This window comes from Macrobrachium rosenbergii, chromosome 23 (genome assembly GCF_040412425.1).
Source record: "Macrobrachium rosenbergii isolate ZJJX-2024 chromosome 23, ASM4041242v1, whole genome shotgun sequence".
Lineage (NCBI taxonomy): Eukaryota > Metazoa > Arthropoda > Malacostraca > Decapoda > Palaemonidae > Macrobrachium > Macrobrachium rosenbergii.
Genome location: NC_089763.1, coordinates 28,791,556 through 28,804,914, shown reverse-complemented (window position 1 = coordinate 28,804,914; position 13,359 = coordinate 28,791,556). Strand labels below are relative to the sequence as shown.

Below are 13,359 nucleotides of genomic sequence, written 5' to 3'. Positions count from 1 at the left end.
GCACCTACTGCTATCATGTAATCACAGGTTGTAGCACTCTGTTCGCGCCAATACTCTGGACCACTTTACTGCAGCCAGTTCACAGCACTTACTGAACGAGCATCGTCTAGAATATGACAGCCAAGTTTACTAACAAACTAAAAACTACATGCACTAATTTCAATATTAAAATAAAAGGCTGGCCTGTTAATGTTGTCTCATTTTTTCCCTTTACATAAGAGGTAACATGGCCAACTGAAGGATGGGCCCTACAAACCACAAAACCCAGAATATGATTACTAACAAGCAAAAAGCGGAGATACAATTAGACTCTTCCTCCCAAAAGGCAGCGCAATTTTAATCACAGTAATGAATATGACAAACTCAATTTCAAGGCGGATGAGGGGGGGAAAAAATCCACAAACAACTCGAGTTTACCAAGGCAATTTCTTAATCTTGCAACTCACTATAGCCACAAATGAAAGACTTTTCTCAAAAATTACCAAATTCAGCTTTAACTGAACAACAAATTGAATCGAGCAACCAAAAATACTTTTTAAGCACAAACGAAGAAAAAATATCCAAAGTATCAACAGCCTTTCCCAAGTACAGTACAGCACAGACATGTAACAAATTTGCCAAAAAAAAAAAAAAAAAAAAAAAAAAAAAAAAAAAACCTTGAATGGGCCCCCACCAGTCAGCAATGCCACACCTCTTTCACCAAGTTACAGATGAGATATATGACTAAGTAAAATGAACCCATAACAGTAACAATCGAACAAACACCTGACTGGGTGCTATTTTCAAAGTTTTATGGAATCTCTCAAAATATATTCCCACAGCAATTTTTTTTTTTTTTTGAGTTTGAAACACATGACCAAAGTGAAAAATTTACCTAGAACTTACGGCTTACACACCAAAAATCAGATCATAATCAAGAAGTTGCATCCTATACCCAATAGCCTAACCATTAGTCAAAAAAGTTCCACACAAAACAGAAACCTATTTCTGTACTCCCTGTCCGTGTTTTGCTAATAATGGCTTAGTAACTTGTTTATTCTGAGGAGGCCAAGTATGCAATGAAGTAAAAATGCAATTTCAAAGTTGAATACAACATACCTCGCAAAAGTAACTATGTAAATAGCAAAACATTCAAATTTCAAAAATACTTGACTCGCCTATCGTTCCATATACACTCACATACAAAACTTGTGGCTGTCCATACTTCCAGAAACTTCCACCAACACTCAAAAAACACACAGAAATACATCCTGGTAACTGATCCTTTTCACCAAAACCCTGCACTGCCCTTTAGAACACTAGTGTCAGTCATTGAGTATAAGTAAAAAAAAAATAATAATAAATAGAGGAAGAGGGAGTATTATGTGGAGGCACCATTCCTGGACCTTCTGTTGCTTCATAAAAAGAAAATATTAATAAATTACACATACCAGATACAGTATTTATATTAATTTACAGCTCCCTCGTACGTTCAAGCTTTCCACGTTGTTAGAAAAAGTTCAACACTTCACTTAATAAGCATGTATAGGTAAGAGAAGTACTTATCAATAATTCTAATATAAATTAACATGGGGGTTTACATATCTAATGACAAGCTTTGGAAGAATGAACCCTCGACAGGTAAATGAAAAGATATCCAAACGTTCATGTGATAAAGGAGGGGAACTTATAAAGAATATCTTCCAACAATCTGTGATGAAATCAGAAACCAACACATTCTATTCAAAGCAATTGCAGGATATGCCTTTTATAACAATGGATGCCAATGGGAGGTTCAACTCCAACTAATAGGTAAAACAAATACTTATCTCCTATTTGAAGTACACCAAAGTGGGAATCAACGAACATCCCACATGGCTTTAAAACGTAATGGGGGGGAAACACGTTAAAACTCTGAGATTTTATATAGAGAGACCTCTACGCTCTATTAAGGGTCATGTTACTGTAGGATGTCAACATCTTACTAGTGATTTCTTATGTGTCAAAGATTCTAAAATATGGGTCACTTAATACACCCATTTACATATATACATGAATGACCATACAAGGCTAAAAATAAACATTTGTACATAATACGATATATACATATGACCTCTTGCTTGCTTATTAGAATTCTTTCAAGACATAGCAGCAATAGTTTACAACTGTCTTTTTTGTTTCATTATTTACACGTTGGTCAAGGGAGACATACATATCCACTGAGGGGAATCCGAAAGTGTTTTAAAATGAAAGAAGTTCCATACTGTACAATGAAACAAAAATACTCGTGACCTACCTACAAACCAGATACTGTATAATGTGAGAGATGGTTTTATATAAATTCATAGTGCAATACATTACAAAAATACTTTTCTGAAAAATATGATTTACATATCTGTAAATGTGTCCAATGAAACCACCTACAGAGGCAACAGTAATAAGCATGACGAAAACTGCAACGATAGTACTTCAGTCTCGTACAACTCCACTGGCAAGGTCGCCAGAGAACCATCGGATGATTTATTGTGGGTGTGCTTTTGCAGAAGAATGTGTACTTCAAAATGTATGAAACAGCTCAATGGAAGAGGTAGTTTCTGCCAGTGCTCCAAAAGATCTCTTAGGTAAAATTTGCATGAACTACACTTTCATCCAAAAACCTATATGTTTGTGATGATAAAAAGCACTTAAAATTCTTAGACAAAGCCACCATCGATTCTTCAACTATGAATGGCTACTGCAAATTGTGTGTGTTCTAACATACTGTTACTTTAAATGAAAATTAACATAATTACAATAATTTAATTTACTCTATATATTTAATTTTTCTTCTAATAAACAATCTTAAAAAAAATTACATTCCTCTCTACCACATAAATACTTGAAGGTTTGCCTGAAATCAAAGATTTTAAAAGAGAGAGAGAGAGAGAGAGAGAGAGAGAGAGAGAGAGAAAATAAAGTTGGCACCATATAATTACATTAAAGACAGGAGGCCAAAACATTTTAATAGCGAGCATATTTACTTAAAACCATCATAATCAGCCAGTCTAACTTGTCATTCAAATTCCACGATATTATTTTTCCTTAGGAGCAACAGAAAGGGCAAAAGCATTAAAAAAACCTTGGCCTATGCATTTCCTAGTTCACAATTCTCGTTACCCCCAACCCCCGGCTAAAAATTAGCAGAAATCGATACCTTCTGTCAATAAAGAGATCAGCCCTGACTTCCCTGGTTAACTATAAATGGTACTGTAATACGAGTAAACTCTAGTTTTGAGGACATTTTTCTAAGAGTAACCCTGAAGCCCAAGCAATGAGATGACAATATAACCATCTAAGTAACATCACCCAGTAGTTAGTTTTTATTCATTTCCCCATATTAAATTCCAAAGCTTCCAATTCTCAAGTTGGTAAAAACCTCTATTTAATCAAACAGAAAAATATTGGTTAAAAGCAAACTATGAATACCTTACAGCACTCAAGATTCATAAAATTCCTCAACTCAAGACAAAAATCACTTGCAACAAGCAACCAGCATTGCCAAACAGACTGGCTATTAATCTCCCGATTCAAAATAGATAACCATTACCAATAGACATCTTCAAAAATTTCTTGGGAAAAACAGCAGCAAAACTGCAATGAATCAAGCATAAAAGAAAATATGAGTAATCAAATGAATTATTTTTACCTAAAAATGCATATTTTTAACTAAAATTACATAGTAATGTTACTGACGATAAACCTAAAACAGTATTAAAACGATTTTGCTTTATACACATACATTTTAGGACACATTAATCAAGCAACAGTAGTAAATAAATACTTTGAATTAAAATGAATAGGAAGGTACCAAACTGATCTGTAGTTTATATAGTTTAATAATACCCAATTAATTCATCATCTTTTCACAAATGTTATATGGCCTCTGAAACTGTTACCTTTAGAATTTTTGGTTTTGAATCCTTTCTTCCTCTAAACACATCACACGATTTTTAACGAATTGCAAAACAGCAAGCAACTCAGTGACTAATCCCATTCCTACCCAAAAAATACTTGAAGTTGACTATTCATTAACATGAAAGGCCTCTCATGTGTGTTTAAAAACATAGGCAAACACCACATAACCTTGTGAGATCCAGATATGACTAAAAAATCTAGTAAATCAATGAAATACTGCAGCTTAAATGGATGTACCTAAACAGAAACAGCTACTGCAAAAAACACCAGTGAGCAACCAAAGACATCAACAGGTATCTCTCTAAACACATTCAGCTTTTATAGTAAACACCAGAATGAAATGGGGCCAGGCTCAATTATGTCAGTAATTGACATCAAAAATTTAGAAGAGGTGAATTATTGAAATTCCATCCCTAACAAATTTTTAAGTACATTTTCCTTACATAAAATAAGCTGGAACTACACAGGGTTATTTTCAATCCTGCTTCCTCCCCTTTTGTTGCACAGATGTTTTGCATTATCCATCTTGCCCCCAAAGGATTTGCAATTTGCAGCTGTGTTGAATCTCTGATATCATCACAAAAAATGAAAGTAATGCATACAAAGACTGCAATGAGGGTAGTAGATTTAGCCAAATTTTGGTTGGAAAATAATGTATTTGTTTAAAATAAGGTTTCTAAAATATCCACAATGTAATACACAGGTGATTTCAAATTCCTTTCAGCTTTTTAGCTACATTTTATAGCCTGAGTGTGTGGCAAGGCTGGCAAAGCTGTTTCAATGCTCATCATCTAGATCTATCACTTTTCAAAAATCAAGCAACCTGCACTCTACAGCATGAGATTACGTCAGTCTAAACTACCTTTACGGAATTCCCTACTTTGCTAATTTGTTTTCCTATTTCACATCCTTCTTGTAAAGGAGAGTAAAGCCCAGAGTCTAGAGTGATGATTATCAAAGACCTTTGAAACTTTGAACACACTCACATGAAAGCAATTTGGTTTGGTGTTATCGACTACTACTCAGTGGATTAACTACAAAATTGAACAGAACTTGACTGCTTGAGGATACAATAATAAACCATTTCAATAATGGGTAAGGGAAAAAACCTCAAGGCTATGTCCTGGTCAACAGGACACCATTAACTCAACAGGGACACTTAGCCATTCTGACTGGTTTCAGGATAATATGGGAGTAAAATATTATAATGATGATGGTAGTACATTGTACAAAGGGCTTCATTACCCTCTGTGAACTCTGCTATTATTCGTTACTCTCATGTAATTTCAATTTTTCCTTTCAAACACTAGAATTATTTTCCATACAATATTTGGTATATACATATGGCTACTAAGATGAGCAAGAAGTAAATTGTCATATTTACAGATAAATATAAAGAATGTAAACCATCCCATGATTGGAGTCTGTGTGCAAGCCAGACAGGGAAACTCCATGTTAACCCTTTTTAAAGACTAGTCGAGCATTGTATTGGCCTGATTAAGACAGCCACCCAGCAATCATTGTTATCTTGGCTGGTATTAAGGAGGCCCCAAGCACTTTCAGAGTCAGTTGTCACATTCCCATAGCTTCTGCAATGCGATGGCAATGCAAGGAGTCCACAGCGCGTTTTCTATCACTTATCTTCTTGCATCACTGAGGCAATGGTACTACACCACAAACCACAGCAACTTACCACCAACTCTACTGCTGGGATTTTTTCTAATTGGGGCAGGTGATTTCACCACCATTGAGGATTCACAAAATCCCATGTCTGTAAAACCTGTAGCCGCAAAGATTCTTGGGTGGAATAGGCTACAGGTGGAGTATTATGGCTTGAGCTGATTCCCGGATACCAACCCTCTACTGATCATCAATATATACAAAAATATTTCTGGGATACTAAAGCGCCAAATGTTTGTTCCTCCTCGATCAACAATTGCATTACTGTTTATTGTTTACATGAGTATGTAAAACATGACACTACAAACCATCTACCTGAGTGTTCTTTGAATACACCATACTCAGAATTTGGTTCATGTTATCAGTATGTGATTATGAAGTATCCTATAAATATATATATATATCCATTTTACATTTATCACTTGAAAAACTTTGGTAGGAGGGATGTTCAAAATCCCGGTGCTATGGAGAAATTTGATGATTAAAAAAAAAAAGGGCACTTTCCTTGGATTCTGTTCCCAATTTTGATACAGCATTTTCTTGACAATGTAGTCTAAGCAGGACCTAATGTAAAATTAATTCCTAATGGATTATGCCTATTCTCTCTCAGTGTCATCACTGTTATATCCATGTCTCATTCTCCTCAATTTGTGCCTTGAGCACTCGGAGAATTAAGTAACCCAGGAATCTGCTCCACCATTTTTTTAATATTTTTAAGCTTCATAAGGGTTGGATTTTAGGACAGTGCCACGTGTGTAGCGTCTGTAATCAAACAAACACTTTGGCAAGGGCATCAGCTCCTGCACTGGCAATAAACGGCTTGCTAGGATGGAAAGCCACATCAAATATGCTCTCGTCAAACTTCTTTCGATGGGCCGTGATTTCCTGGACACACTGCTTACTATCTAGCTGCCATAAACGAATGCTACAGTCATGGCCTGCAAAATTAAATAACAATTACAGTAAATTGAAAACCTGAAAAAAGGGGAAAACGTCAATACTGTACTATTCAGTGGTTTCCATTAAATTATATTCTGAATAACTATTACTTTTGGAAATCTTTTGTATCACGACAAATTTTAATTACTTGAAATGAACTTGAGCGTTCATTAAATCAAAACTTATTATGAAAACCTAAAACAGTGCCTTTAACTTTCTATGGCAAATACTATAATAAATCTTAAGAACCCTATTTCCATTTATCTAGTGGATATTTAAAATTAATTTTCCAAATCATATCAGAAAATCACAAAATGTTTCTCATCAACTAAGGCTAGACAATACTTGTGCTTAGCATAATAGGTACAAAGGACTTTGACAAATATTTTAGAGAGATATTAAGGATATCAGTTACTCTCTCTCTTCTGCCTTCTAAGATTTACAAACAATAAATGTATCTGACTAATGTGTAATTCACATTAAAAAAATCTGCATCGTTTCATCAAGCCTGAAAATATATTGTCAAATGGTTCTCTTTTCCACTATACTGCTTCTTGAAGCATGCATGCAAAAATATCGGGAAGTAACTTTGAATTTTTAACCAGCTTTCCCAATGAAATAGAACCTTAGAAATGTACCAGTGAACATACAAATCTACTGTTTCATGAATAAACTTCCTCCTTTGCATTAACAAAGTTAGCAATACCCTAAACCTGAGTATGCTGGTTTAACCAATCTTATTTATTATCAGTAATGAACAGTCTAACCAGACCACCGGTTAAACTATTTGTTAATAATTACAAATTTTAAATTTCCCCAATTATAACTTCATAGTCAATTTCTTCCTTTGCAACAGCAAGTCATAATACAGGCAGCCCCCTGGTTACGTCAGGCTCGGGTTCGGCTCCGACTTATGGAGCGTAAAGGGGCGTTAACCCTAATTCTTCGGTGCTGTCAGTGGATTACGGCACCGTTACCTGGACTTATGGTGCTGTAAGTGCTATTTATTCCCATTATAATTATGATGTTTCAGGTTACGGAGCGCCGGCAGGGACGGGACCCCCGCCGTAAACCAGGGACTGCCTCTATCCAGAATCTAAGGCCATTAATTTAACCAATCTATTGCATTATTTATTTCACAAATTCATGACTTTTCATGATTATAACAGGTAACATTTGCTATAGGCAAACATAACAACAAAAAAGAAAAAGACGAACACTTACTGCCTGAAAGGAGGTAGAGACCATTGGGGTCAACTGCTAGAGATGTAACAGAGTCCAGGTGAGCAACCATAGACTGCACCAACCGACCACTGTTGTTATCCCAAAATCGGATGTGACGATCTTCATGACCAGTAATAGTTAAGGGTAAGGTGGGATGGGACACAACCTGTTTGAACGTAGAGCAGTGCTTTCTTATTATATATTTTTCTGACAAAAAGCATTACTTCTTCATAAAGACAGTCCAACTGTGCAAAAAGCAGTTTCCATAGCCTAATGCTGAAATTCTGTAGTAATTATGACAAGATAATAAACAATTTTCATCAAAGAATGACTAATCAAATATTTCTGGTCCCAATGTTGGCTATTATCATGTTCAATACCAACAAAATTAAAATGGTTTCCACATTACAATGGTCTGAGGTGTTCAAAGGATACGAAATGAGATTTGAAAATTAACAAGGTTTAACCGTATGATGAGAAGGGATTAGCTCCTGCAAAAGCCTTGAAAATCATAAAGAACTAACCTACAGGAAAATATAGAGACAAGAACTTCCATACTTCCACAACAAAAATCTTTACAAAGAGAAAACCTAACACCAAACCAATAATGGTAATGATAATGATGAGACTAACAGCACTAGATAGTAGTTTTTTTAGTAACAAGCAATGGTTGAATTACTAAAAGGATGATCCTATATGGTCATGTCCATCTTAAAATACATCACGTGCTTTGTCCAACTTGAAACCTGTTAGATACTGAAAACTAAAGTTTACTTCTGCAATATAAAGCTTTATCTTAATGCTGAATCAAAGAAAAATGGTTAATTTAATTTCTCCAGTAAAAACTTAAGTTTTCTTTGAAATAACCATGTACTGACTCTTTTGCAAAATAAAATCCAACAGGTGAAATTACTTACAAAGTATGACGTTTTTAGCATCCAAACCTAATTTAAACACTTGGGCACAGAAATACCATCGCTCCTGAAATTATCAAGGACTGAAAAAACAAGGAGAACAGACTTACTCTATTAATTTGTCTATTGAGAGAATTGCTTCCCTGGTCAGGCTCTGTGTCAAGACGAGTGATAGGCTTTCCCGTCTCAATGTCAAATATGACACAGTTTGCCGTGTTAAAGCTGCAAACAAACTGGTTTGTGGACTCGTACACAAAGTCTACAGACGTTGGAACACCATCTGAAACAGTAAAATGAAAATATAAATAATATCGATGAAGACATACTACTGCAAATAATCAATGACAGGGTTCACATGTTTGAGAGATGGAGAAGATATAAATCTATTCTAAAAATTCAACTGTAGGAGAAAGGACAACCTCAAATAAGAGATTTAGCTGTTTACAATATTTTTATTACCATGAAAAAAATCAGATGTCCTACACAGAATCAACAAAAAAATTACCTTTCTCCACAGCGTAAGTGTATAAAAGAGGAGAACGTGCATCTGTCGACCACAGCCTAACCGTTGAATCCGCCGCACACGATAAGAGGTGATTACGCTGTGAATGGAATGTCAGGCCCCAAACTGCATCTGTATGGCCCGATAAAGTGCCTCCAACTACAATTGGTTCTGCAAAGAGAAAACACATTTCACTATGATTACTGAAAACTATCAGGGAGTATACCTAAAAAACAATCTTTTCACACTATCCTCTAATGAAACATAGTTCCTAAGGCCCAGAGACAAGTAATTTCTACTTTCATTTGAAAATCAACAAAAAGAATTCAATACATAAAAAAAATCACGAAACCTAGGCATTTTGACCACTGAAGAATGGAATGTAATTCCTTCTTTTCTTTATCACAATCAGACTAATCTTACTATTTCTAGAAATGTATCTTACAATAAAAATGTCATTCATAATATATTTTACATAAAACATTTTGAAATATACTGTAAAATCTCATAAAATCCCTACATGTTCTATATGTAATAAAATTTATCAGATTGTTCCGTCATGCCTACTCAAAAGTTTAAAAAATTGATATCAGCCAAAATACTCTTGGGTAAGTTAAACAATTTCAAATTTTTTACAAATGAAAAATAATTAAAACTAATCTGCCATGACATTCTATAAATTTATCCAAACTCTGGAAGAAAATATTTTCTTATATAATGCCTTGACTGATCTAACTCATGTAAAATGATTACAACTTGAAAGATTTTTAATCCTTAAACTATTCATACGATATTGTATACAACTAATCTAAGGCAGTCTGATCACCTTGCCTGCAGGTAAAGGACAAAGTAAAACTTACCGATCTAGGTATTCCAAACATTCGCCACGGTCTCTCTCACTACCTGTTCTAGTCACTCAATAATGCCTTTGTTTACACCCAGGTAAACAAAATAACCACCAAACATTTAAAGAATTCTGTCTGCAACTCAAATGACTGTATAATCTTTCAGGAACACAAAGCATATCACTCACTGATCAGTACATCCCTTTATTTTCCTATTAAATCAAGAGCATTTTGACATATAGTTAGTTATAAATGATTTGTTTAACCAGACCTCTGAGCTCTTTTAGGGCTCTTCTCGGGCTATTTTGACATATAAACAAGCACACATCTCCCTGGATTGTCAACTAAAATAATGCAACATTCCTTAACTACACTGGAATGTCCCTCGCTAACCATTAATGACAAATTACTGTCATGCAATGGACCACAAAAACCTACATAAGAACAACAGAATGGTCTTTTATATTCATATGATGCTCAAACACTACACTACCTAACATTTATGTCATATTAAGCTTGGCACAAATGTACGCACTAAGTAGTTCTCATCAACTTCTCCATCCTCATTTGAAAATACTCACTTTACTGACATCGTACTGAAACTACAGTAAGTTCTCTTTCTTTATCATTAAATATATGTGCATTAACAACAGCATTCCCAAGACTTACCATAAGAATCATAGGGATCTATATTAGACGAAGGAATATTCCAGATGCGTATAGTACCGTCAATACCTCCAGAGTAACATTTTTCACCATCACTGTTTATGGCTAAACATAAAACAGGCCCTAAATGACCACGAAAAGTATACACTGGTTCAACATCCAAAGACGCAGATCTGAAAAGTTGATTAGCTTATAATTAATGGGAATGACGAAAAGAACTCATTTTTACTTTCAACTAAGTAAAATGTCAAGTATTATTATTATTATTCAGAACATGAACCCTATTCACATGAAACAAGCCCACAGGGGCCACTGACTTGAAATTCAAGCTTCCAACAAATAAGATGTTCACTAAAAAGAAGTAACAGAAGGTAACACACTGAAAGATGAGATCAGTTTTTGAAAAAAGAAAAAATAAATTAACAAATCACTAAGTAAATGGATAAAAATAAGTAAATTATTAAAATACAAGGAGAATTGTTTCAAGTCAATAATGCAGTGATGAAATAGTACTGGTTATAGTATGCAAAATCAAAATTAAAAGATGAACGTACTTCTTGGCTGGTACAGTTTTCTGAAGGTTCCATAGTTTGAGCGTGGCATCCTCCGATGCTGTGATTAATGTCTGTTCAGTTGGGTGGAAACACAGAGCACGTACGCCATCGAAATGTGATCGTAAGGTATACTTGGCAGTCCAAGTTTTTCGGAAGTTTTCTTTGGTTGAGGAGATCTGCTTAGAGAAGTAATTAGCAAAGCAATATATGATTAGCAACTACAATGAAACACCAGATACATTACTTACGCTACCAAACGAAAGACATGTATAAACAATTCCTACTCTGAAACAAGTCAGCCTTAGTCACATCAAGAAAGCATAAATAATATCATCATCAGTAAATAGAACAATCAGATGCTCAATTCTTGTATAAATCTTAATATCAACATCAGTAAACAGAACAATCAGATGTTCAACAACATCAAAAACCCTTTATGAAGAATGAAATGCTGTAGGAACCCATGAAAACTGAAACAGGGACAGAATTCCAGAACTTGTCAGGAGAGAAACGCAAACTACACAAGTCATGGATTACAGATTGCATGGCTCTCACAAGGTTAGCAAGAAACAAGAGTAAAAAATAAACGAACTTGGTTAGCCATATAAAAACAATATGAAGTGGTGGGGGGCAAAGAGAAGCAGCTAAGAAAAATTACTAATTAAACAATGTACAGGCAGTCCCCGGTTATCGGCGGGGGTTCCGTTCTGAGGGTGTGATGATAGCCGAAAATTGCCACTAACGGGGCTCATTGGTGGCCTCTTTGTTATCGCTACCTCTGTTAGGGTATCACTTGCCTCTGTTTTATCGGGCGCCTCTAAAGAAAATGTATCGGCGCTCTGTTAGTATGTATTTCGGTTATCGGCGCCCATCGGCGCCTCTGTTAGGTATGTATCGGCGCCTCTGTTAGGTATGTATCGGCACCAATACCCAATTACTGGCACCGATAAGCGGAAATCTGCAATTTTCGGCTCCGAAAACTGCCAATTTTCGTCGCTAGACAGGCCCCGTAAAACCGGATCGCCATTAACCGGGGACTGCCTGTACTGCACTAAGGTACACTAGCATAAATTTTCCCCTTAAGCAGTAAAATGCAGGGGGTATCAATTAAAAAACCAACTGACATCCCTGCAGTTCTTAAGAATGAAAAAATGTAAATTCATCAGACTATACATTCCTTAACATTAGCAACAGAATAAAGAGCAACCACGAGCCATGGGTCAAACACTCACGTCATAGGAAGCATCTGCCTCATTGGTCACAGTCAGCTGTGCTAACTCTCCTAGCCCCTCCAAGGCATCCTCCTCTCCACCCGGGCCACCAACATACCTCCGGGACCCTGGACCAAACCCCAAAACGCCAGCTGCAAATAGTTATGGATGTAATAAAACAAGTTACAATAGCTGGCAAAAAAAAAAGTAAACCAGGTAAAATACTATGAACACTGCCAATACTAAACTGTACACAAATTATAGAAGCAATAAAATCTGTGGCACGGCAAAGGTAATAAGTGTAAAGCTATAATAAAAACTTGATACTTGTGTGTCCAGGAAGGTTACAGTGTAGGTAAGGTATTTCAAGTGATGCCATCTAAGGAAGTTACTGTAGACAAACATTTTCTGTGGAAGCAAACTCAATTCTGTTCCAACCAACCTATCATTAAACACTGAAGCAATTTTGATAGGAAGAAATCTGTCCTAGTGCATTCTAAGCATTTCTTTAAAATATGACTAAGAATGTCAAGATTTTTGCTTCTAATGGTTATGTAAATATTTACAGATCAAGACAAAATATGACAAACATCACAAACCCATCTATTCTCAACAGAGTTCATACAGCATCAAAATCAACCACAAATTATATTACCCCAAATGATGGAATTCCATATCTGAAATTAAAGAAATTCTTTGATGATTATTTTCACGGTCATAAGCAATGTATCGACAAACTCTGCACTGTACTATCTGTAACCTTCACTGTCCACAATGTGCAATTACCATGTATACTGAAAAATCTTACGTGATTAAGAGCAAGGTCTTCTGATTTCAAAAGCCTCAAATACAAATATCCCATTAATTAACCACAAGGTTACTTTCTTTAGG

At 35.4% G+C, this 13,359-nt stretch overlaps 1 protein-coding gene across 7 annotated transcripts in view; it reads right to left on the bottom strand.

The window, feature by feature from the left end:
• Positions 1-2,365: 2,365 nt before the first annotated feature.
• The window catches only part of Cka (Connector of kinase to AP-1), a 45,372-nt gene continuing 34,378 nt past the window's right edge, over positions 2,366-13,359 (bottom strand). For 4 of the 7 annotated variants that reach the window (XM_067125489.1, XM_067125493.1, XM_067125492.1 and 1 more), the window contains 7 exons: positions 12,490-12,620; positions 11,258-11,436; positions 10,707-10,876; positions 9,196-9,363; positions 8,801-8,970; positions 7,777-7,942; positions 2,366-6,551 (listed from right to left, as the gene is read on the bottom strand). In XM_067125489.1, coding sequence (XP_066981590.1) covers positions 6,382-6,551; positions 7,777-7,942; positions 8,801-8,970; positions 9,196-9,363; positions 10,707-10,876; positions 11,258-11,436; positions 12,490-12,620 — 1,154 coding nt within the window. In that variant the 3' untranslated portion in view covers positions 2,366-6,381. The remainder of the gene's footprint in view (positions 6,552-7,776; positions 7,943-8,800; positions 8,971-9,195; positions 9,364-10,706; positions 10,877-11,257; positions 11,437-12,489; positions 12,621-13,359) is intronic. The other 3 variants (XM_067125490.1, XM_067125494.1, XM_067125496.1) reach the window with 1 other exon arrangement.